Source organism: Budorcas taxicolor, chromosome 3, assembly GCF_023091745.1.
Source record: "Budorcas taxicolor isolate Tak-1 chromosome 3, Takin1.1, whole genome shotgun sequence".
In the NCBI taxonomy this organism is placed as follows: Eukaryota; Metazoa; Chordata; class Mammalia; order Artiodactyla; family Bovidae; genus Budorcas; species Budorcas taxicolor.
The window spans coordinates 25,764,748-25,791,291 of NC_068912.1; the positions used below are offsets into that span (position 1 = coordinate 25,764,748).

General features: G+C 38.4%; 1 protein-coding gene across 1 annotated transcript in view; it reads left to right on the forward strand.

Annotated features, from left to right (window-relative positions):
* Positions 1-26,339, forward strand: part of GDAP2 (ganglioside induced differentiation associated protein 2) — a 55,089-nt gene extending 28,750 nt beyond the window's left edge. Inside the window, exons 8-13 of the mRNA XM_052637605.1 lie at positions 7,990-8,066; positions 8,830-8,906; positions 11,604-11,743; positions 12,047-12,101; positions 21,671-21,814; positions 26,004-26,339. Of these exons, the coding sequence (XP_052493565.1) occupies positions 7,990-8,066; positions 8,830-8,906; positions 11,604-11,743; positions 12,047-12,101; positions 21,671-21,814; positions 26,004-26,051 (541 nt within the window). The 3' untranslated portion in view covers positions 26,052-26,339. The remainder of the gene's footprint in view (positions 1-7,989; positions 8,067-8,829; positions 8,907-11,603; positions 11,744-12,046; positions 12,102-21,670; positions 21,815-26,003) is intronic.
* Positions 26,340-26,544: the final 205 nt, after the last annotated feature.

The following is a 26,544-nucleotide window of genomic DNA, read 5'->3' on the forward strand; positions in this document are numbered from 1 at the left end:
CCCTAGTTTCTCTTCCTGTCTCCCTGTCTCCCTGTCTCCCTGTCTCTCTCTCTCTCTCTCTCTCTCTCTCTCTCTCTCTCTCTCTCTCTCTCTCTCTCTCTCTCTCTCTCTCTCTCTCTCTCTCTCTCTCTCTCTCTCACACACACACACACACACAGACACACACACACACCTTTTTCATTTCTCTGTGGATAATACAGATAAACTGGCATTTGTTTGTGTCTGGACTGGATACTTACCTGTCTTGTGTCTCTCTTTTTAGTGAGGAGATTTGTTTTACTTACTAATGACTTGTTCAAGCCAGTATTATTAAAATAAATCTGTATTCACTGAGCCCATGCTTTCTGGAAAGGGGTTCTTAGCAAAGGGTTAGGTTACAAAGGACTGTGAATGCAGCCTGTAAAGCATTGCCCTTGTTGGCAGAAAGTGATGATCTTGAGATTCAAATTAGTCTCAGAGTTGACAGTTTCTGTTCAGTTCAGGAAACATTGGGTATTTAATCTGTTCAGGGTACTATTCTAGAACTGAAATAGACAAAGAAGGTAGTCCCTTTAGAAATTCATGAGCGAGCCACCCTGCCTTAACACATCAGGGTGTGCCATGTATGGGTTCTGGTTGTTGTGGACATCTAGTTTACACGTAATAACCTACAGGCTTGGTGAAGAGCACCACCTCTGGTTTTTAAAGCCTGAACCAAGAAACAAAGGGCAGCCTTCAGTTCTTGCCTCAGTAACAAAACTAATGGTCGCATGGATAGGTTAGAGGGTTAGCTCACTCCTTTTGTAGCATCGGCTTGTCGCTGTGTAATAATTCACTGTAACATTTAAAATAATCAGATAAGTTGTCTAATTCTTGATTATTATTTTCAGGACTTCCACCCAATTGTGACACTAATCTGGGTGTATCATAAGATAGGAGTTGGCTTCCTTACAAAAATTAGCAAGAAACCCAGATATTCTTTTACAAAGATCCAGCTTTTAAAACTCTTAAATTGTTTTTCAAGTACTTTTTTCTTTTTCTTTTTTCTTTGATTGGCTTAAGATCCAGTTGCCTGTAACTCTTATGTCATTTCTCATAGTAAAAACTTTATCTCATTCATTATTAGATATTTATTGAACCCTTACTGTTGTGCCAAGCTAGAAACATAACAAAGTGACATGCAAGGCAGATCTCGCCCCAGGCCTCATTGAGCTTAAGGTCTTGCAGAGAAAAAAAATGTTAAACTAATTACTGTATAAAGATGTATTTAAATTGTAGGATGCAATAAGAGTATATACAACAAGGATTTTAACTAAGTCCAGTGTGGGACAGCTGCATGAATCATGTCCGACTCTTTGCAACTCCGTGGACTGTAGCCTGCCAGGCTCCCTTGTCCATGGAATTCTCCAGACAAGAATACTGGAGTGGGTAGCTGTTATTCAGGGGATCTTCCCAACCCAGGGACCAAACCCACGTCTCCCACATTGCAGGCTGATTCTTTATTGTCTGAGCCACCAGGGAAGCTCAGGAATACTGGAGTGGGTAGCCTATTCCCTTCCCCAGGGGATCTTCCCAACCCAGGAGTCAAACCGGGGCCTCCTGCATTACAGGAGGATTCTTTATCAGCTGAGCTACCAAGAAAGCCCATTAATATATGAAAATGTATTTAAATTACAGGATGCATTAAGAGTATATATAACAAGAGTTTTAACTAAGTCCAATGTGGGACAGCTGCATGAGGTCAGGGAAAGCTTGTGTTAATTTCAAAGTGAAAATTTTCCCTGGGCTGTTGGTTGTATATCAATAAGTAGGTTAGTTAGTAGACTTTAAAGAGTAATTTAGCTTGAATTTTCTTCATTATTCAACTCTTGGTTGTGCAGTTGAATGGTAATTTATTAACTAGAAGAAACAGCCTTGTGTTTGCTTTGTGAGGGCAACATCCAACCTTAGCTGACTGTAGTCTATTGAGAAACCATCTACTCAGTGTATCTGCCTGGAGAGCACAGTAGTGGGTACTTTTGCTGCCATTGTGATGTATTTTGTGTGACTGTTAACCAGTGATTAAATTTTACCTATCAAAATAATAAGCTTTTGAGGTTGGGGTGTTTTTTCTTGTTTGATTTTTAGCTTTTGTTTTGATTGTTGGATTAGGATGAAAGGTTCCATGTCTTCATTGAAATAAAATGGAAACTAGCAAAAAGTGAGGTGCAGTTTTCAAAAATAGAATGGAAAGTTTAAAATATTCTTTGAATAGGTGGGGGAAACGGATAATCAAAGCAAATATACACAATCTATAGAACAGAGGGGACAGTTCGAATAAAGAAGAAGCCAGATGAAGATGGCAGTTGTAAGTTGTTGCACTGGAATTCATCTCAGAGTTCTTAGAAACAATAACAGTTGCTAGTGTCTCAGCAGTGATTCTGAACCTTTTTTAAATCATAAAGCCTTTAAGAATCTGATGTAAGCTATAACCTTCTTCCATAGTCATGTTCATAAAGATTTGCCTATCCTAGGATCTCAAGTTGTTTATCACAGATGAGGTTGAAAACATTTTTGAGTTTACATTATTTCACTTCATATTATGAGCTAAAATTAATTTTAGATGGGTTAAAGACTTAAATTTTTAAAAACTTAAAATTCATGGAAGGAGTCATAGGTTAGTATTCCTCATACCAATAAGAAAAAACAGATTTCTTAAACAAAATATAAAGAGCACTGACTTCAAAAGAAATTAATCTTGACTATATTAAAGATAAGAACTACAGAAAGTGGGGCAATTAAGCTTAAAGTAAGTGAAAGGCAAATTGCAGAATATGAGTATTCACAATACATACAACTGGCAAATGATTCAGCTCAGTCAGTTCAGTTCAGTCGCTCAGTCGTGTCCGACTCTTTGCGACCCCATGAATCACAGCACGCCAGGCTTCCCTGTCCGTCACCAACTCCCGGAGTTTACTCAAACTCATGTCCATCGAGTCAGTGATGTCATCCAGCCATCTCATCCTCTGTCCTCCCCTTCTCCTCCTGCCCCCAATCCCTGCAAGCATCAGGGTCTTTTCCAATGAGTCACCTCTTTGCATGAGGTGGCCAAAGTATTGGAGTTTCAGCTTCAGCATCAGTCCTTCCAAAGAACACCCAGGACTGATCTCCTTTAGAATGGACTGGTTGGATCTCTTTGCAGTCCAAGGGACTCTCAAGAGTCTTCTCCAACACCACAGTTCAAAAGCATCAATTCTTCGGTGCTCAGCTTTCCTCACAGTCCAACTCTCACATCCATACATGACCATTGGAAAAACCATAGCCTTGACTAGACTGACCTTTGTTGGCAAAGTAATGTCTCTGCTTTTGAATATGCTATCTAGGTTGGTCATAACTTTCCTTCCAAGGAGTAAGCGTCTTTTAATTTCGTGGCTGCAATCCCATCTGCAGTGATTTTGGAGCCCAAAAATTAAAGTCTGACACTGTTTCCCCATCTATTTCCCATGAAGTAATGGGACTGGATGCCATGATCTTCGTTTTCTGAATGTTGAGCTTTAAGCCAACTTTTTCACTCTCCACTTCACTTTCATCAAGAGGCTTTTTAGTTCCTCTTCACTTTCTGCCATAAGGGTGGTGTCATCTGCATATCTGAGGTTATTGATATTTCTCCCGGCAATCTTGATTCCAGCTTGTTTCTTCCAGCCCAGCATTTCTCATGATGTACTCTGCATAGAAGTTAAATAAGCAGGGTGACAATATACAGCCTTGACGTACTCCTTTTCCTATTTGGAACCAGTCTGTTGTTCCATGTCCAGTTCTAACTGTTGTTTCCTGACCTGTATACAGGTTTCTCAAGAGGCAGGTCAGGTGCTCTGGTATTCCCATCTCTCTCAGAATTTTCCACAGTTTATTGTGATCCACACAGTCAAAGGCTTTGGCATAGTCAATAAAGCAGAAATAGATGTTTTTCTGGAACTCTCTTGCTTTTTTGAAGATCCAACAGATGTTGGCAATTTGATCTCTGGTTCTTCTGCCTTTTCTAAAACCAGCTTGAACAACTGGAAGTTCACGATTCACATATTGCTGAAGCCTGGCTTGGAGAATTTTGAGCATTACTTTACTAGAGTGTGAGATGAGTGCAATTGTGTGGTAGTTTGAGCATTCTTTGGCATTGCCTTTCTTTGGGATTGGAATGAAAACTGACCTTTTCCAGTCCTGTGGCCACTGCTGAGTTTTCCAAATTTGTTGGCATATTGAGTGCAGCACTTTCACAGCATCATCTTTCAGGATTTGAAATAGCTCAACTGGAATTTCATCACCTCCACTAGCTTTGTTCATAGTGATGCTTTTTAAGGCCCACTTGACTTCAGATTCCAGGATGTCTGGCTCTAGGTGAGTGATCACACCATCGTGATTATCTGGGTTGTGAAGATTCTTTTTTGTACAATTCTTCTGTTTATTCTTGTCACCTCTTCTTAATATCTTCTGCTTCTGTTAGGTCCATACCATTTCTGTCTTTAATTGTGCCCATCTTTGCATAAAAAGTTCCCTAGGTATCTCTAATTTTCTTGAAGAGATCTCTGGTCTTTCCCATTCTGTTGTTTTCCTCTATTTCTTTGCATTGATCGCTGAGGAAGGCTTTCTTATCTCTCCTTGCTATTCTTTGGAACTCTGCATTCAGATCCTTATATCTTTCCTTTTCTCCTTTGCTTTTTGCTTCTCTTCTTTTCACAGCTATCCTCAAACAGCCATCTTGCTTTTTTGCATTTCTTTTCCATGGAATGGTCTTGATCCCTGTCTCCTGTACAATGTCAGAAACCTTTGTATTTTTGATCTAATACAAATGATTAGATCAAAAATATATAAAGAACTCCTACAAATAAGTGAGAAAAGAACAAGCAACCCAATAGATAAATGGACAAACAGTATGAACAAGCATCTCACAGAAAAAGAAAAAGCCAGGAAATATGAACAAGATCTCAGCATCATAAACAACCAGGGAAATGAAATATGATTTTAAACCCAGTTGATTGACAATTAAAATATTTGCTCAGATCAAGTGTTGAAGAGGACATGGATTCTTAGAACCTCCTGTTCATTGCTTGCAGAAGTATAAACCGGTGAAAAATGTGGAAAACAGTTTAGACCTTGAAACCAAACATACCCTGTATGTTCCATTTCCATTCCTAGGAGTGTCCCCAGGAGAAATCAAACACACATATACCAGGAGATATGTGAAATAAGTTGATTGTAGCATGTTCACAGTGGCAAAAACCTGGGAATAGGTCGAGTCCCTGTCAGTAGGAAAGTGGATGAAAACTACAGTTTTCATATAGTGTAAGAGCATTATGGGTAATAGTCAAAGAGAATGAACAACATTGATACCCAACAATAGAGATGAATTTTAGCAGTAAGACCAAAAACTAGACCCCTAAAATTTCGTGATAAGCTTTTGTCTCTTTAGAATAGTTAAAAACAGCCAAAAAAGCTTTTAAGGAATATGTGTAGATGAATTAAAATGATATAAAAAGGAAAACTAGAAAATGAGGAACCTGAGATTCCAGATGATGAGTGAGGAGAGGCAGAAGCTAGAATTGGACCATGGTGATTAGATGGAGGTTTGTGATGGTGCTAACTTTTGTTTGGGGTAGATTTTGGAGTGCTTATGACATCATTAAAAATAACTAACTAGATAACTACTTTTTAAAAGAGAACCATGCATGTACCAGTGATGAGAGTGTTTTGAAGCAAGGTGATTAGTTCTATTCTGTGCATCTGAGTTCCCGTTTAAAAATTTTTTTTTCTTTAGAGTTCATTGAATACATAGTGACTGAGTGTCAGGAACTACCCTAGAGACTTCCCAGAAATACAGAGACAATGAAGACATAGTCCCTATCTCGAGGTCTAGCAGAATGGACACAAATACTGCAGTGCGTGGGGAAAAAGCCTTGTGCTGATCTTTGTGATATGAAGCGGGAAGCAGTTCTACCACAGTTCTGCAACTTGCTTCCACCCACTCCTCACTCTACCCCGGACCCCTACTCCCACAGTCCCCCTCTTAGAGACATACTTGATTGATAGAGCATTTCGATGCCTGCTAGATTGCTTGTCTCATACTGTATTATTACAGTGTTAGTTGTCTTTGTAATATGTCTGTCTCATATGTTCAGCCTTAAACTCTGAATCCAAGGGCCTTTTACTCTTCTCAGGGCTCCAAAATACCCTGAATAATACTTATGTTTATTATTTCATTCAACAAAGATTTGAATCCCTACTGTGATGCAGGCATTGCATTTTTGCAATAAGTCTTTGAAAAATGAGGCAATGAATACACAGAGTATAGAAATGAACAGATATTTACTGAATTCCTGTTGCATGTTTGTGTTATAACCTGTGGTGCTCATAAGACACTTAAGATATACTGTTCTCTTTAGTCTTGATATGGAGATGGTTTAATCATAAAACAATTAGAAAGCAGTACAGTTGGGGGATTAGTGTAAATAACCTGGGAAATAGCTCTGTGTGAAAATATGGTATTGTACATATGAATAGGGAGAACTAAAATAAACATAGATCCTTTCTTGACTTGCACATTGTATCTTAAACTAACACTAAGAGCTGTTGACTTTAAATTCAGTTAGCACAGGTGGGTATGTTTCTAAATTTAAAAAGGCAGACTATAGAACTGTGCAGTACTAAGTGGGTTTTTGGTTTTGTTTTTCAGTTTTTAATAAATGGCCATGCTGCATGGCTTGTGGAATCTACATTCCCAAACCAGGAATCTAACACAGAGTCCTAAACACTGGACTGCCAGGGAATTCCCAATACTAAGTTTATTCTTCACAAGCAGCAATTTCCATGAACCTAGCAGGCATATCACTTGTTGATTACAATCCCTATGTAATAGAAGTGAAGTGAAGTCGCTCAGTCATATCCAACTCTTTGCGAACCCCCCGGACTGTAGCCCACCAGGCTTCTCCGTCTTTGGGATTCTCCAGGCAAGAATACTGGAGTGGGTTGCCATTTCCTTCTCCAAGGGATCTTCCCAATCCAGGAATCAAACCCAGGTTTCCCGCACTGCAGGCAGATGCTTTAACCTCTGAGCCACCAGGGAGGCCCCTATGTAATAGACTTCCTATTAAATATCCTTAGTTGTGTGGTTTTATAGCTGAAAGGTGTTCTGCAGAAACACTGCTTTGCAGATCAGGAAACTAAGGTCCATAGAGCTGAAGTGTCTTTATTAAGGTTGCACAGAAAGTGATAAGATGAGAACCCAAATATCCTCTCTCCTGGTTTAGTTTTGTTGTTGTTGTTGTTTTTAATGTTGTAGGATGTTGCCAGATGAGACCTAAAAGCTTCAGAGCCTAAAAGCTCTTTGAGATTTTTAATGTTTTTTCCAATTTTAACATTCTCTTCGCCAAAGCCAAAATGCAGTCTCTAAGATCTGGTATATGGAGTATCAGCAGAGCTAGTGTGATTAGTCAGTCATTAAATAAGCCCGGACTTCCCAGAAAAAAATTACCTAGTTTCTTTGTGATCTGGCAAAACATGTACAACACTTAGCTGTTTTTCTTCTGAAAAGTAAATTCCTTGAGTGTCTGACCATGTCTGTTCGCTAGAGTGTTCTCAATACCTCTCATGAAGTAAGCAGTCAGTAAGTTTTTGTCGAATGAGTAAACATCTCTTGTGGAAAACTGCTATTGCTTTAAGCTTTGTTTGCATTTTCTTTCAAGTAGAGGAAAATAATAGTATTTTAAAAACAATGTTAGTTTGAGTGCTTGGTATCTTAGCCAATTATATGAGTAGTCTTCATTTGCTCAAAAAATAATTTTAAAAGTCGTCTGGTGTGAACATCTTCCTTTCTCAGTAACTCATCTGTTTTGTTTTTTAATAACCGTAGAGATTCAGCATAGTGTAACAGCCTCTTTAACTCCTTCCTCATTAAAATAAAGCATTCTTTAAACTAAAAACAGGTCTCATTTATAGATTTACAACTGTTTATTATAATTATCATATCCTTTATTTCTCTAGTTATAATCGCTGGTTGTGTCAAGCAAGATCTGAGGATCTATCTGATATTGCTTCTCTAAAAGCCTTATACCAAACAGGTGAGCTTAAAGACATGGTAACTTATTCTTTTACTGATTAAAAGACATTATTTGGTATGCTGTTATGGACTTCATTCTTCTCTGATTTTGCCCATTTTGACTATATGTAGATTTTTTTTTTTTTTTGGTACAGTGAAGGTAGGTTTTGCTCATCATCAATATGTTAAAAATATCATATCAACCTGTAAGATTTTCAGCTAGTTATTCTATATTGGCCAACTTCATTTCTTAAATGAAGTCCTTTTTCTTCCTTTTTTGTGTCTTATAAATTTTTTCCTAGTTTTAAAGTACCATAATCTCTTTATACAGAATTCAAACATTATATAAATATATGACAGAGACAGTGAAAGTTATCAGATTTCCCCTTTATATTTCTTTTCCAGGCAGTACTTGTTAATTTTCAGATTTGAGTTCCATTTAGTTTTTCTTGGATCACTAACGTTATTAGTTAACTTAAATAGAAAGCTATTTATAAAATGATCTTTACCCTGTGACCTTACCTTTGGTTTGCCCAGATTTAAAACCTATATGAGGGCTTACCTTAAAAGCAAGGGCAGTCATCAAAACTTCATGAAGCTGAAAAAAAAATTAAAAAGTGATTTTCCACCTAGTGAAAGAAATCCGAAGATGAAATTTGGAAAGCTTATATTCTAGTTTTTTGTCTCTTTCATTTGTTTAGAATGTTTTTATAAGGTCAGAGCCCAGGACAAGTAATACTCTTGGAATAAAGTTTCTGGGTGCTGATTACATTTCCTGTTTGTAGGTGTGGATAACTGTGGTCGCACGGTGATGGTGGTAGTTGGAAGAAACATCCCTGTAACGTTAATAGACATGGACAAGGTGAGCCATAAAAAGGCTTTGTTTTATAAATAACATTGATTTTTAAAAAGTAAGTAGGGTATGAGTTTGGAGTCAGGGCTTAGAGTATGAGCTGAGACAGAGTTGCATGTCTGTGACTGAGTGGCAGCCGCGGTTCTACAGGGTGGCGCACACCATTTCCGTCAGTCGGGGGTCTGGCCTTGTGTTCTCGGAGAAACAGAATCCTGAAATGCCACAATGGGGTTTCCAAAAATTCAGCTACTGTGTTTTAGGCATGACGTAAACGGCAAGTTTTTGGTTGGACTCATTCTGTATTATCTGCCTTTCTTGAAAAAAGAAACATGAACTTTTGAGAATCTATCTGAAGAGAAGAAGCCAGAGATGTAGTTAACCCAAGATGTCATCATTTCGTAATCCCTTCTTTTGAAGTTAAAGAACAGAAACAGATGATTCATAGCAGAAGAAACGATATTACTAGTAAATAAGAAAATGTTCAACCTGATTAGTAGTGAAAAAAAAAAAGTCAATTAAAATGAGGTATCTTTTTTCACCTTCAAAATTAGCCATTACTTTAATTTTTTAGCCATTACTTTTAGATAATAATCATTGTCATCAAAGATTAATTAAAACTATCAAAGTGACCTAGTAATTTCTGAGAATTTGTACTAACTACTAAGGAAGTAATCCTAAGAATGAAAATAGCTATTGGCCAAGAAACTGCCCAAATTGTGGAATACTTGGGCAAGGGACAGTCGAATCCAAAGGATAAATACATAGATCATCCTAGAAGATTAGTCGTAATAGAAACTGACTGTAAAGGAAGAGACTCACTTTAATAAATAATTTTTAACTATAGTTAAAAAAAAAAAAAGGACTCAAAAGTGTAAAAGCTGCATACAATTTTAAGATAAAACACCATTGTGCAAAAGCAGATGATTACACCTGGCTAAGCCCATAGAGTCCTAGTCCCTGATGTTTAGATTAAAGAAAAAATTGGGAAAGCCTTGAATCTGGCATGTTACTCACAGGCTCATTTGTGACACAAAATAACAAATTCTGTTAAGTTCATTATTTTGCATCCATAAATGGAATGTTTTGTGACCCTGAAAAAATCATGGTTATGAGGTTAAGTACTATAAAAAAATGTTTATGATATAGTATCAATAGAAGAAAAAGTGATACATAGTATGTATACATTGACCTTTTTTTGGGCAAGGGAAGCAGGACAGGAGTTTAAGCATAAAGGTAAAAACTGGAAGTCAGTATCTTAAACTGGATTTCATAATTTTAGGGAGAATTTCTTTTCTATATTTTTCTGTCATGTGGCTATACTTCTTTATAAATGAAAAAATTTAAGTTAAAGATGGAGGATTTGAAGCTGAAAATGGGTATCTTAATTGCCCTGGGCAGGAGGTGGTAAGTGGACAGAAAGAGGACCAGAAGCACTCTGGTAAGAGCAGAAATAATAAGCACATACACACACACACACACCCCTTAAACACTCAGCTATTTATAATAATCAGTATGACATTTATTCACAGCATTAATAATGTGATTCATACCAATAAAAGCATAAACCTCTTTGATTCTGACGTGTATTTGCATGGTGTTCTGAATGTTTATGATATATCACTTCATTTATATTGTGAGGCCCAAACCAGCTAACGACTGGAAATAAGATGTGTTTCCTTAGTGCCCTCCTCCCTCTGCCCTGGTAGCAGTTGGACCCATGCTAACTAATCCTTAGCAGTCCATTCGTGTGAATGCCAAGGACTCCCCTGAGGCAAAAATGGGGAAATAGCCTGTTTGATAGTAATCCTTCAGTGGCTGCCTCTCAGCATCCTGTGTGTCATTGCTTATAGCTACATCAGTGGGTCATGCTGGCCCTGCCCATTTTGTATCTCTGCTTTGAACTTAATGCTTCTCTTAAATTTCATCCTTCTTGTAATGGCATACTTTTCTAACTGATCCAGGTCACATTAAGTTTGAGTCAGTAGAAGTGCTGCCCAGCCTACTCCCTTCTGCTCACTACACCTGTTCTCATTTTCCTCATTCAGTTCAGTGTTAAAGATGCTGAACAGATTAGCCCTCATAGTGAGCCATGTGAGGGATGAGTCCGTATCTCAGTGGAGACTGCAAAGTTTTGTCACTGAACTCAGGTAGAACCTTCAAGAATGATTAAAAGTCTAGAAATTCTCTAACGGTTTTGAAATCATTATCCCAGAGAGAAAAGACCTGGTTGTTGACTGAAGAGCTCTTTTGTATATACCAAGAGCTCATTTGAGAGGATGGAGATACTCTCCTCCATCACTTAGGACAGAAAGGGAACATACCATAGCATTATGGGAAGATCTTTTTGAAGAGAGACTTGTTCCTGATGTCTGCAGTGTCTGGAGCACAGATTAGATTAAGCTCCTGGGTTTTTTCTCTCTCTTGGCCTCAGGTGGCACATTAGTAAAGAATCCACCTGCCAATGGAGGAGATACAAGAGATGTAGGTTCGATCCCTGGGTCAGGCAAATCCCCTGGAGTAAGAAATGGCAACCCACTCCAATATTCTTGCCTAGAAAATCCCATGGACACAGGAGCCTGGCAGGTTATGGTCCATGGGGTCGCAGAGAGTTAGACACAGCCAAGCGCACACACGCACACACACACACACACTGTGAAACAGACTGCTATACAAAATGACCGTTACTTTTATTCCTCTTTCTTCTAGGCTCTCTTATATTTTATCCACGTAATGGACCACATTGCTGTGAAGGAATATGTGTTAGTGTATTTCCACACCCTGACCAGCGAGTACAACCACCTGGACTCAGACTTCCTGAAGAAACTCTACGACGTCGTCGATGTCAAGTCAGTTTCTCAAGTTTTGAAGGGGGACACTAGCTTTTTCCTTTCCCAGTATTAAGCAGTAGCAAACATTGTTGTATATTCTGTGAAAGGATAGTTCATATAACAGATTTTTATAATGTATAGATTGCGTATTTTAATAGTAGGAGGCTCCCCTTAATTCCAGTTTATTTTGTGTCAGAGTAAATTCATATGTAAACTTTTTGCTGCTTCTGAACTCCTGCAGAAAGAGTTAATTGTTCATAATGGTGATTGGTTTTAGGCATGGCTTATACTGACCCTTTTTTTTTGTTTGTTTTGAATCAGGTACAAGAGGAATTTGAAAGCTGTTTATTTTGTTCATCCAACATTTCGTTCAAAGGTAGGTATTTTTCTTTCTGCTAAATCTTGACGTTAAGTGCACTACATACCTGCATATTAAGATACATTTCATCATCTTAATTCTTGCTGTTACCATTGTGACTGCTAATTTCCTTGTTTACCCTTCATTTTTAAGGGATCTCTAGTTGTCCTAATGTTTTGGTCCCATGTAACTCAGATATATTTGTCAGTGACCTTTACAAGCCATTAGCCTCTCTGTCCTTGCCTCTCTGTGGTCTTTGTTTGGGCTTACCTGATGGCTCAGATGATAAAGAATCCACCTACAATGCACATGACCTGGGTTCGATTCCTGGGTTGGAAAGATCCCCTGAAGAATGGCATGACTACCCACTTTAGTATTCTTGCCTGTAGAATCCCCATGGACAGAGGAACCTGGTGGGCTACAGTCCATGGGGTCTCAAAGAGGTTGGACATGACTGAGCGACTAAGCACAGCTCTTAGTTAATCTGGGCTTTTTCCTGCCCCTGTTCCTGGCTAATTCCTATTTTATCCTTCAGATCTCAGCTTAATAATTACTTTCTGTAAAAAAGGAAAAAAGAAACCTCTCTGACCAATCCTGCCACTAGTAGGTACTCCTACAAGTCATCAGATACAGCAGTCATGGATTGGGATATAAATTTTGAGAGTCATCATCAAGTAAATAGAGCTTTAACTCTTTAAAAGTATTAATGAATAAAACCACAGACTTAGACCAAAGACAACAGCTGAAGACAGAGCACTGGGGTCAGAGAAGGAAACCAAGAAGTAATCAAAAAAGCAGCAGGAGAACCAAGGTTGACTAATGCTGTGGAAGCCAGTGGATGGGCAAAGCATCAGAGATGGTAGAAATAGTTATTATTTTAAAGTGCTATAGAGAAATTAAGATAAGTAGTGAGAAGTCCTCAATATATTTCATAACTAAGATGAGTGAAGACTTCGGTGAAACTGTTTTCCACTTTGGGAAATTTGTCACTTTACAAAATTGTTGTTTCTCATTGAAATACCATCTTTAAATTTTGCATGAAATGTTTTAAATAATTCTTTTAAAAGCTGCAAATTTCCTTTTGGTCCCTCAGTGTTACAACAGCACAGTATTAAGTGCTATGCTTATGCTTGGTCAGGCTTTTTTAAAAACATAAAATGTCTGAGCAGTCAATTAAATCACTTATAATTGTCTTTCCTGCTCTTCATTCAATTGACTTCTAACTACATAGCCTTACCAGATAGTATACTATTAACTTTCCCACTCTTGGGAAAGTTAATTTCATTATGTTCAGCAGGTGGCTAATTTTTTTCTTTTTTTTTCTATAGCACTTACAGAAGTAATGCTTGACTATTTCTCAAAATTTCATCATCCATTTTCTTTTTTATTCATCCAGTAGCTACTGAAGTTTTTTCTTAAATGGAGACACAGAGAAGGATTAGCTTGATTTTTAGTATGTCTTTGCAAGAAAGCCTGCTATTTCCCACTTGTACTCAGAATTGTACTAGAGGTTCTAGCCAGTGTTAATATGGCAAGAAAAAGGAACAAAAAGCATCTCAATTTAGAAAGGAATAAATGAAACTGTCTTGACTGACAGATGACATGATTATCTATGTAGAAAACCTTGTAGTATCCTCAGAAAAGCTATTAATACTAGAATTATGAGTAACTTTTTAGCATTACTTCAGGGTTTAAGATCAATATTCAAAAATCTATTATCCATATTAGAAAGAAATACTTTGAAATTTAAAAAGCATTATAATTCACACTAGCATCAAAAATATGAAGTACTTAATGATGAATATGACAAAAAATGTGAAAGACTTATACATTGTACAAGTTAGTAATATTAGTAGTAGTTGCTCAGTTGTGTCTGCCTCTTTGTGACCCCATGGACGGTAGCCCACTGTATGCTGTAAAACATTGATGACATACATTAAAACAGACCTAAATAAATGAAGACATATACTGTATGTATGGATTAGAAAGCTTAATATTGTTAAATTGTCATTTCTTGCTGAAGCTATAGATTCAACTCAGTCCTAACCAAAATTTCAGCAAGCTTTTTTTTTTTGTAGAAATTGACCAATTCAAATGCAAAGAATCTAAAATAGCCAAAACAACTCAGGAAAAGAACACGGTTGCAGGACCAACACTATCTGCTTTCAGTGCTAATTCTAAAGCTGCAGTACTCAAGACAGTGAGGTATGGGCATGCTGCTGCTGCTGCTAAGTCGCTTCAGTCGTATCCGACTCTCTGTGACCCCAGAGACGGCAGCCCACCAGGCTCCCCCGTCCCTGAGATTCTCCAGGGAAGAATACTGGAGTGGGTTGCCATTTCCTTCTCCAGTGCATGAAAGTGAAAAGTGAAAGTGAAGTCACTCAGTCATGTCCAACTCTTTGCAACCCATGAACTGCAGCCTACCAGGCTCCTCTGTCTATGGGATTTTCCAGGCAAGAGTACTTGAGTGGGTTGCCATTGCCTTCTCTGAGGTATGGGCATGAAGGTAGACAGATTGATCAACAGAGCAGAATTAAAGAATCCAGAAATAGATTCACATATATATGGATAACTGATCTTTTCAAAAGTGCAAAGTTGGGTCAGTGGAAAAAGGATAGTCTGTTCAACAAATGATATTGGAACAATTGAATATCAATATGCAAAAAAAGTGAACTTTGATCTGTGACTTGCATCATGTACAAAGTTAACTGAGAATGAATCAAGGACCTAAATATAAAACATAAAATGTTTTAAACTTCTAGAAGAAAGTATAGGAGAAAAAGGTTTGTATGACCTTGAGTAAAGCAAGTTATTTCTTAAATTAACACCAAAAGCATAATCTATAAAAGAAATTGAACTTTATTAAAATTAAAAACTTCTGCTCTTTTGAAGATAGTTAAGAGAATGAAAGTGAAGAGAAACTAAAAAGCCTCTTGATGAAAGTGAAGGAGAGTGAAAAAGTTGGCTTAAAGCTCAACATTCAGAAAACTAAGATCATGGCATCTGGTCCCATCACTTCATGGCAAATAGATGGGGAAACAGTGGAAACAGTGTCAGACTTTATTTTTGGGGGGTTCCAAAATCACTGCAGATGGTGTTTGCAGCCATGAAATTAAAAGACGCTTACTCCTTGGAAGGAAAGTTATGAACAACCTAGATAAGCATATTGAAAAGCAGAGACATTACTTTGCCAACAAAGGTCTGTCTAGTCAAGGCTATGGTTTTTCCAGTGGTCATGTATGGATGTGAAAGTTGGACTGTGAAGAAAGCTGAGTGCCGAAGAATTGATGCTTTTGAGCTGTGGTGTTAGAGAAGACTCTTGAGAGTCCCTTGCACTGTAAGAAGATCCAACCAGTCCATCCTAAAGGAAATCAGTCCTGGGTGTTCATTAGAAGGACTGATGCTGAAGCTGAAACTCCAGTACTTTGGCCACCTCATGCGAAGAGTTGACTCATTGGAAAAGACCCTGATGCTGGGAAGGATTGGGGGCAGGAGGAGAAGGGGATGACAGAGGATGAGATGGCTGGATGGCATCACTGACTCGATGGACATGGGTTTGGGTAGACTCTGGGAGTTGGTGATGGACAGGGAGGCCTGGTGTGCTGCAATTCATGGGGTCACAAAGAGTGGGACACGACTGAGCGGCTGAACTGAACTGAAGAGAATGAAAAGATCATCTGCAGCCTAAGAGAAAATCTTTGTAAATTAAACATTTATCTAATAAAGGTCTTGTCTTTTGAATATGTAAAGAAATCTCTAAGTAATAAGGAAACAGTTTAGAAATAGACAAAAGATTTGTACAAAAATCTGGCTTAACCAGAAGATATACAGATGGCAAGTAAGCAGGTGAAAAGATGTCTAGGACGATTAGTTATTAGAAAAGTACAAATGAAAGCAACGTGAGATATTACATTCCTACTAGAATGGCTAAAATTTAAAAGATGTTTTTGTGGTCCTCAGTATCTATTCATAAAGCTAGAAAATATTGAATCCTATTAATTTATTATGAATGACAGAACTAATAAAAAAAAATTTTTTTAAGAAAACATAAGGAAAATGTTAATGATTGTCTGAGTGGTTTCTGTACTTATGTCCCTTGTAAAATTCTTTCAACTTTGATAAATGTTGGAACATTTTCCTAATTTTTTTAATGGTAAAAACAGTTTTTTACTTCTATCACAAATTCAAACTTATCTAAAGAGCATTTCTTTGTGAATTCACCAGACTTATGAAAATATATAGCCACTGTGTGCGAAGATCTGACTTAACCTCTCATCCCCCGCACGAGAGAGTGAACAGCTATTCTTCCCTCACTGTGACATCAGTGGATAAACATTACCAGAAGTTTCAGTGTTAGTCAGTCACTTTGGCTGTCACCAAAACTGCTTCATGTAGGAGTCAGTGTGAATGACAGGTTGGGCAGAGGCTGAAGGGAAAATGTATGAAGTGAGAACCATTATGTTACCTTTCCATAATACTTTGGCCTGGAGAAAGCATTGGAGGACTGAGAGAATAAAGCTCATATGTAGAGAAATCCACCATTATTTTATACTAAGTCAAAAACTGTAAATGGATTGGTTGTAATTATAAAAGAATGAGGTGAAAAGAAATCAAGGGATAATAAAACAATTGAATCACACTCTTCTGATTTCCATACTTCTCAGATCTTTTCCAGTGCACTCCACCCAAAGTGATAATAAATTGACTGCTCGTATAAATCACTACTCTCTTTCTTTTTTGATATTTCCTAATAGGACACAAACTAATAATATTTAAACCCACTGTTGATTCTGGCTCTATTAGATCACTAGAGTGCACACATGTGAACAATCTTTTCCTAGTTTATGTTGTTTTGTGGTCCCATGTTCTTGGCTCTGCACTTGTGAATAATTGTGGGAAAGAATTTCTGCAATTCACAGACTATTTCAGCAGTCTTTTTTTCAAATGTTTAGTTTTCTTTGGGCTTCCCAGGTGGCTCAAATGGTAAAGAATCTGCCTCCATGTTTGGAAGACCTGGGTTCAATCCCTGGGTCGGGAAGAACCATTCAAGAAGGGAATGGCTACCCGCTCCAGTATTCTTACCTGAAAACCTTTCTTCGGTTTTTAAAAATATCTACATACTGAGTAATGCAAATTTACCTAAATAAATGTATATGTATGACTTACGTTGTAAGTAACTGAAAATTACTGTTCATGGGGTTCTCAAGGCAAGAATACTGAAATGGTTTGCCATTCCCTTCTCCAGTGGACCACGTTTTGTCAGAGCTCTCCACTATGACCCATCTGTCTTGGGTGACCCTACACAGCATGGCTTATAGTTTCATTGAATTAGACAAGTCTGTGGTCCATGTGATCAGATTGGTTAGTTTTCTGTGATTGTGGTTTTCAGTCTGTCTGACTTCTGATGGAGAAGGATAAGAGGCTAATGGAAGCTTCCTGATGGGAGAGACTGACTGAGGGGGAAACTGGGTCTTGTTCTGATGGGCACATGCTTGTAAATCTTTAATCCAATTTTCTGTTGAAGGGCAGGGCTGTGTTCCCTCCCTGTTAATTGACCTGAGGCCAAACTATGGTGGAGGTAATGAAGATAATGGTGACCTCCTTCAGAAGGTCCCATACAGCACTGCTGCACTCAGTGCCCCTGACCCTGCAGCAGGCCACTGCCACCCCACACCTCTGCCGCCACTGCTCCTTGAGAGTCCATTGGACAGCAAAGAGATCCAACCAGTCCATCCTAAAGGAAATCAGTCCTGAATATTCACTGGAAGGACTGATGCTGAAGCTGAAACTCCAGTACTTTGGCCACCTGATTCAAAGAACTGACTCATTTGAAAAGATTCTGATGCTTGGAAAGATTGAAGGTGGGAGGAGAAGGGGATGACAGAGGATGAGATGGTTGGATGGCATCACCAACTCGACGGACATGAGTTTGAGTAAATTCTGGGAGTTGGTGATGGACAGGGAGGCCTCGCATGCTGCAGTCCATGGGGTCGCAAAGAGTTGGACACAACTGAGCTACTAAACTGAACTAAATTGAAAATTAAAAGCTGAGCTTTATAAAAATAAACAAATAAAACAAAAAAACTGAAGACAATGCTCTTGGGTCTCCCTGACAGAAAACTCTTAACTAAGTTTCCACTTCTGTCTGCTTTGAGTAACATTCTCTTGTTAATGCCTGAAGAATGTAAGGGAGGTAACGGGGGGGAAAATGCAATGGAGAAATGTGTTTGTCCTTCAGATACTGAGTGTATATGATCACTGTCCATTCTTCCTAAGCCCAGCCTTCTGTTTGAATTTACCGCCACCCCTCACCATGTCAGTATGTGCAGCGTAGTCGAGTCCGTTCATGGAACTGTATAACTAAGAGGGACTTAAACATCATTCAGGTATAACTTCCTCATTTTGTAGATGAAGAGACTGGCCCCAGAGTGAAGTATATTTGTTTCTATTGTAGAATGGAAGAATATTAGACCATCCCTACATAGTAAAGTAGGAAGTCCAGAAACTATTTGTTAATTCTTTCAACATATATTGAATTCCTTACTTTTCATGTTGGGCTTTGATTAGACCCTATAAATATAGTGTTAAAGGAGACAGTCCCCACAGGGGGAATTGGTTGAAAGAATCAGCTACACCACAGAGAATGTCAGTTACACAGTAATATGAGTAACACGGTGTTGTTGGAACTCTTAGCGGAAAGCTGCGTCTCGCACTTCGGGTGGAGGATGGTCAGTGAAAGCTTTCTCATGGAGGTGAATTCTGACCTGAGCTCTGAAGGACAGTTTTTCACTAGGCAAAGAATTGAAGAAAAGGGGTTTACGAGTAAACAAAGCAGCATGTAAAAATGTCCTGAGATAAGAGACCGCAGAACACTAATTCGCTGTGTCGTTTCTTCTGGCTCCATAATTTTACACTTTTATCCAAGTAGCACAGTGCCTTGCCTAGGACAGGTAGTTGGGTATGTCCTTGAACCATTCATTGCATTTAGCTTTCTTTTTTTTTTGGCCTTAGGAGATTGTTATTCTGCTTACCAGCTGCCTCCTTTCAGTTCAGTTCAGTTCAGTTCAGTCGCTCATTCGTGTCCGACTCTTTGCGACCCCATGAGTCGCAGCACGCCAGGCCTCCCTGTCCATCACCATCTCCCGGAGTTCACTCAGACTCACGTCCATCGAGTCCATGATGCCATCCAGCCATCTCATCCTCTGTCGTCCCCTTCTCCTTCTGCCCCCAATCTCTTCCAGCATCAGAGTCTTTTCCAATGAATCAGCTCTCCGCATGAGGTGGCCAAAGTACTGGAGTTTCAGCTTTAGCATCATTCCTTCCAAAGAAATCCCAGGGCTGATCTCCTTCAGAATGGACTGTTTGGATCTTCTTGCAGTCCAAGGGGCTCTCAAGAGTCTTCTCCAACACCACGGTTCAAAAGCATCAATTCTTCGGTGCTCAGCCTTCTTCACAGTCCAACTCTCACATCCATACATGACCACAGGAAAAACCATAGCCTTGACTAGATGGACCTTAGTCGGCAAAGTAATGTCTCTGCTTTTCAATATGCTATCTAGGTTGGTCATAACTTTCCTTCCAAGGAGTAAGTGTCTTTTAATTTCATGGCTGCAATCACCATCTGCAGTGATTTTGGAGCCCAGAAAAATAAAGTCTGACACTGTTTCCATTGTTTCCCCATCTACATTAGAGGAATGGCCACGTCACTGTTACCCTGTATTACTGACAGCTGTGCACAATGCTTAGAACTTAGTAGATTCCCAGGAAATGTATAACTTCTTGTGCAAATGCACCTCCTGATACATCCTTGAGATACTTCTCTGTTCTGACTCTGCAGTCTTATTCTCTTGAACTCTTCCCAGGATCTCTGAAATCTCCATGCCCTCTCTGTAGCTCTTACTAATTTATCAGCTAACTCTTGGCTGGTTGTATCCTAGTCCAGAATTTTCACTTACCTAGTTTGGAGAAGTTTATATCAGTTAGGTATGTAACAGCCTGTATTTTTTTTTAATGATGTAAAAAAACTGGGTATTGTTGTGTAATTAAATGACTGCCTAATTTGATTTATATTAACTCACTGTGTTCTAGAAAGGCTGAGTGCCTTCCCCTCCCCTCCACCACCCTCCAAATAAAACTTGTTAAGGTGAGAGGGTACGGAGGGTAATGTTATTATTGAGGCCTTATACCAGTCACTCATAGTATAGCCAAAATAGAATAGTGACCCAGGTCATAAAACTCATTATGAAATAGACCTTGTCGTCATTCATTCATTCTTTTTCAATGAATTCATGTTTCTGTCTGTAACTTTTAAAACTTTAGACCATGCTATGATTGCCTGCCAATTGCTAGGGAAATTATAAGAAACTATTCTATTCCTGTGAAATAGAAGTAAGTACTGTACATGAGATTTAAACATAAGGTTGTGAGAATTCAATAGATGGGATAATCTGTTTGGAGCTGTCAGGGAGAAATGGAGATGGGTCTCTGCCAAATCTGGAAGTTTGGGCAAGATTCTGATAAAGATAAGTTCAGTATTGGCTCTGTTAGTCCATGCTTTTTCTCATAAGTAAGCATGAAGAAAGTATTTTGCATTAGGGACTGGGAATATGTGAAAAGTTTGGAACAAGCCCTGAAAAACATGTTAGGGTGTCAAAGAGAAACTAACAAAATGATTGGCAGTTGCCCAAAGTGTCATGTAGTGTATTTATAATGTACCCAGTTGTATCTTGCAATGTGCCATGCCAGTGCAGGGAGAATTCACATACATAGGTTGCCTTCTTCTATAAACGGGGATAGCAGTAATATTGTACCTACCTCACGGGACTGTTGTACAGGCCTGTGGTAAGCAAGACTATTTATGATGGTCAGTTTGGATCAATGAACAATAATTTGTAAGTTCTAGCTATTGCCTAGTTCATGCCAGTATTGTTTGCTGTCAAGAATTCTGTGTTTTCTTTTTTTGCAGTGAGCAAATTTTGCAGGTTAGCTTTTATAGAAAAATTGCATATTGTGAAGTAAAATGAGCAAGAGTAGCTCATCCACAGAAAATGCACTTTGAGAGATTGGGTGCCAAGTGTCAACTGAAAAATAAATGTCTCAAAAATTGGCAGAAAGTTTCAATCTCATTTTTAAAAAAGTGAAAATTGTTTCTGAGGTTTGGAAGTATTAAACATTTTCAAAGTACCAGTGAGTCAGTATTCCATCAGAGTGCAGTGGTTTTGACCACTACCCACAACAAAAAGCACATTGTATCACATCACAAGACACTAGGGGCACAGGAGCACACAGACATATAACAGAAACTGACGCTTCAGGAGACAGAGCTCATTCTTGCTACATTCCTTAATAATTGTTGCTCTAGCACGTTTCTTTTTGTTGTTCTTAATGCTGTTCACAGTCCACTAAACTGATTGCATAATTCAGTGATGCACTATGACCTGCATTTCAGAAAACTGCTTATGACAAGATTTTTTTGATATCAACTTCAATTCTGAAATCGTTTTTATCTAACATAAATTTTCAAGATCATGTGTGTATTTCTGATTCTTGCCACTGGCTTAAATCATTTTCTTTCTTCTGTTAATCAGGTATCAACATGGTTTTTTACCACCTTTTCTGTCTCAGGACTGAAGGATAAAATCCACCATGTGGACAGCCTCCACCAGCTGTTTTCTGCCATCTCTCCAGAACAGATCGACTTTCCTCCTTTCGTCCTTGAATATGATGCCAGGGTAAGAAGTACCAGGAACTCTTCCTCACCTAGGGTATTATTGTAACTATTTTATAATGCAGTGCGTCTAAGCACATAATCTTTTCATTATAAGATGCTGTTAATACAATTAATGTGTTTTAGTAAACTGGATAGTATCATTTGACATTCTTCTCCTAAGGTAACTTTTAGGAAAATGCTTGATTCTAAGAGAGGCCTTCCCCCCCAGGGCCTTCCCCCTCTTTTCAATGAGAAACATTTTCGCTGTAAGTATAAATCCAATCCTTGCTTGTATTATCAGTTTTCCACCACCTCTGAGACATACCTCGGCCTAATTTTATTAAGACTAAATGACTTTTCATCTACATAAATAGAACCAGAAGAATCTGTTGGTATCCAGCATTTTTCAGCATTCATTGTAAGCCAAGTAGCCTATTTTAGTCTTTACCCTACTAAAAGTTCCATCTGTATAATGTTTGTAAGAGTGTCAACCAATAATAGTAACATTGTTACTTACATCAATCTATTAAACACTAAGAAATGGCTACTCTAGAATTTCGTCAGAGCTCTAGTCCTTTGTGGTTACTCGCACTATCACTTTAGTAGTTAAAAACAAAAAAGTGTAACATGCTTGCCAAATAAGGCAAGTGATAAAAAGGGAATTATCAGTTGCTTTACTTAATTATTACTGATTGCATATTTTGGGGGATGAAGCAGAGCATATATTTGTAGGTTATCTTAAGCTTTAAGTGAATTATTCTTCCTTAACTATTATACAACGTATATAAAGTAAATATTCTACAAGACATTTTTTCTCTAAAATTTCTCCAACTTCAGATGCGATTTCTGTTTCCCTTTATGTGGTGTACTCAGTCCTGTCTGACTGTTGTGACCTGATGGACTGTAGGCCGTCAGGCTTCTCTGTCCATTGGATTTTCCAGACAAGAATACTGAAGTGGGTTCTTCCTGACACAGGGATCGAACCCACATCTCCTGTGCTGGCAGGCAGATAGTTTACCACTAAACCACTAGGGGAGCCCATTCTAAATACTTAAGGGCCTACAAAGAAGGCTTTCATTAGATATCAACACCATCCTCAAGCTTGGTTTTGTTTTTCTGTCTTATATGTATGTGCTTTTAGGTTTGATTTTTTTTTTTTAAGATCTAATCTATCAAATACAGGCCTAATTAATAATTTTATTAATCAAAATTAAATAACCTGCAATGTAACATCATCTCTAAATTATCTCTCTGTATCTGTACTGCTGCTGCTAAGTCACTTCAATCGTGTCTGACTCTGTGCAACCCCTTAGACGGCAGCCCACCAGGCTCCACCATCCCTGAGATTCTCCAGCAAGAGCACTGGAGTGGGTTGCCATTTCCTTCTCCAATGCATGAAAGTGAAAAGTGAAAGTTTAGTTGCTCAGTCGTGTCCAACTCTTCGCAACCCCATGGACTGAAGCCTACCAGGCTCCTCCGTCCATGGGATTTTCCAGGCAAGAGTACTGGAGTGGGTTGCCATTGCCTACTAGAGCTTTCTAAAACTGAAATATTACGTGCTTTATACCTAAAGGCAAGGAGGGGAATAAGAAGAGAGAAGAAACAGCTGAAGGTGTCAGGAGATGATGTGGACAGAGCAGGCAGAGAGCACATCCCTAGATCCTGGCGCACTCCTTTGGTGCCTTTGTGGTCAGTGGAGAGTGTTGTACACAGAGAACTCGCATGCTCCTATTTAGAAAGATGGCTAAAGAAGCCATGCAGAGAAGCATTAGACAGAGTAAGACCCTAGGCAAGGAGACAAGGAAGAGGCAGTTCGAGGGAGCCAGGGGAGGCCTGAGACTAGAGCTAGGCGGTGGTGGTGACGATGGTGAGGTGTGAAGGTCTTAAGGCATAGTTAAAATTAGGTATTTTAGGGAATGAGATCCCCAGCATTGTGGAGACCAAGCAGCCAGCCACTGGGAGGAATAAAGGAGGAAACAAGCCTGAGGTAACTGCCAGCATTTCTGCTTTGGAAGACTTGGAGAATGTTATTGCCACCATCCCAGAGAAGCAGTTTGGAGAAACAGCACTAGGAAGCTCAGAGAGAGGAGACAGGTGGTCTCTTAAGTTTGTGACACACTAGGTTTGAGGTGCTGCATGGGAGGAGAAGGGGACAACACAGGATGAGATGATTGGATGGCATCATCCACTCAATGGACATGAGTTTGAGCACACTCCGGGAGATAGTGAAGGATGGGGAAGCCTGGCATGCTGCAGTCTATGGGGTTACAAACTGAGTGACTGAACAGCAAATGAGACATTGAAGTGAAGGTCTAGAAATTGGATAGATAGTTCCTTGTAAAGAAAAGTTTTTCCTTTCCTAGAAAGAATTAAAAATATGCTTAGAGAAAAGGAAATGAGTGTATTGTTGGTCAATTTGATTATCATGTTCAAGAATGCTTTGCCCATAGTAGATTATTTATTTGGTGAAGATACAATATAGTGTTCATTATTGGCAGGCAGCTTCTATTTTTCTGGATCTTATGTGATAGAATAGCAACAGAAATTTTATAGGATTAAAAGGCACTTTTGAAGGTAGTTTTTATCTATCTAGATCAAAATGGTACTGAGACCATTTCAGAAAGGGAGCTGGTCAGCATTCGTATAGTCAGAAAAGAGAGTGTAGAGATTTTCCTGGTCACAGTTCTTCAAAGTTTTACAGTTGTTTCCAGAAAGAGAGAAAATATTTGATTGCTCAGAAGGCTCTTCCACAGTGTGAGACTAATATAAAAGATCTATTTCATGGCATTAAGAATTAGATTTTCCCTTCTTACTTTATCACAATTTAATGTTAATATAGGAAGCTTAGAAAAATACCATATTGGAATAAAATGGAGAAATCTTAAAGATGGATAGTAAACCGTTTCTTTTTAGTTGAACTTCAGGATTTCTCTCTTCAGGCATGTATCTTAAGCATAGCATCTATCCATATTGAAGATACTGGTGGGGTTAGTATAACAGATCTTGGTAGGAAATACTAAAATACACACACAAAAAAAAATTTCCATTTTTTTTTTCCCCCAAATATCCCAAAATGTAGCCAATCTTCAGATTTGGTTCTACCAAAAAAAATTTTTTTAACCTTTTTGCTACCTGGTCAGGTTTATAATCAGAAAGTTTTAAAAAACAAGAAAGTTTTCCTAGATATTCTCTTTGTTTTCCTGGTTATGGTCCCAGATCAATTTCTGCTCCAAAGCTTCTGCTGTGAAGAATACAGAGCTTTTGATTGACTTAGTCACTCAAATAATATTTACCTTCCTACTGTGTTTAATACTGAATAGATTTAATGCTCCAGAACTATAATGTAAATATACCTTCAAGCAATGCTGTTTTTCACCCTACCTCATTCTTCATACCTAATTGTTATCTTACTTTTTTGTTTATAGCTTACTAAAAAAGTTACTTGTCAAAGAAATACTTTAATAACAGGAAATGAATCTTAAGTCTCATAAATCTAATTTAGAGTCCAGCTAAAACTGTCTTGATTTTTAAGATAAAGTTAGCCAAGATAAAGTCAAAAACTTTCCCCTTACACTGATTTGTTGCTTTCTGCATTTGACAGTAAAATTCTGGCATTTGATTCTCCATCTTGATCTTGAATGCCCTAAAAACTTTCCTTGTTAAAAGCCTTGCCACACAGGCATGTCATGGAGAAGCTGATTTCTGCCAATGTGGTTATTAAATTCCTCAAGGAGAATTTTTGTTTCTTATCTGAAAGATTCAGCACACAGCAGAACAACACAGTCTAATACGAAAGAATCTGGGCTTTAGATTTGAATAGACATGTATTTAAATTCAGGCTGTTTTGGTTGCCATCTCGGTGACTTAATCTGTGTGACCCTCAGTTTTCTGTTCTTTAAAATGAGGATGTTACCTACTTCATGGCATTATGAAAGGATAATGAAAGAAAAGTGCTGATTAAATGTCTGGCATATTGAATGTTAATAAATGGTAATATTTTTAAGTAGCATTATCCTGATTACTTCTGCCTACATTATAGCAATTCTGACTGACCCCAGTGAAATTGCTGTGTTGGCTGAAGCCTGCTCAGGGCCAGGCATGTGCTGGACATTTCACATACATTATATCATTGACTCTAAATCCTTCTCTTTTATATTCCCAGTTACATTGGTCCTAGTGTTTAATGTTCTTGTCATTTTTCCTTTCTGCAGGAAAATGGACCTTACTATACGTCTTATCTTCCATCACCAGATTTGTGACCTGCTGTCATTCCGTGCTCCTGGTTTCTAAAGACTCCACTTTTCTCTGCAGATCCACTACCTGTTGAAGCAATGCTCATTTTTGCTGTACAGCTCCAGAGAGCCTTTTGTCCCCCACCTCTCTGGTATTTTTTTATTGACTGTATATTTTCTGGCACATAGGCAATCTGAAAATGGTAGGCCATTCTGAACTGTATACTTATTTTAAATTTGTATATTTGTATCAAATGAAAATGTTCACTTTTAGAGGATTGTTGATAGCAATTGGGGAGCAACTTCTGAGTATCTTTAGTTTCCTGGAAGGGCACTGGATTCTCCATTAGACAAGCCGCAATATCATTCACATCATCCCTCTCACGTTGCACGCCTTCTGTGTGTATGCAAGTGTTTCTCAAAATACATAGAACCAATGAATGCTGACTGGATGCTTTGTTTGCTTCAGATCCTGGCATTACGTTTTATTAAAGATAATTTGCTGAGGATAAAAGAGAAT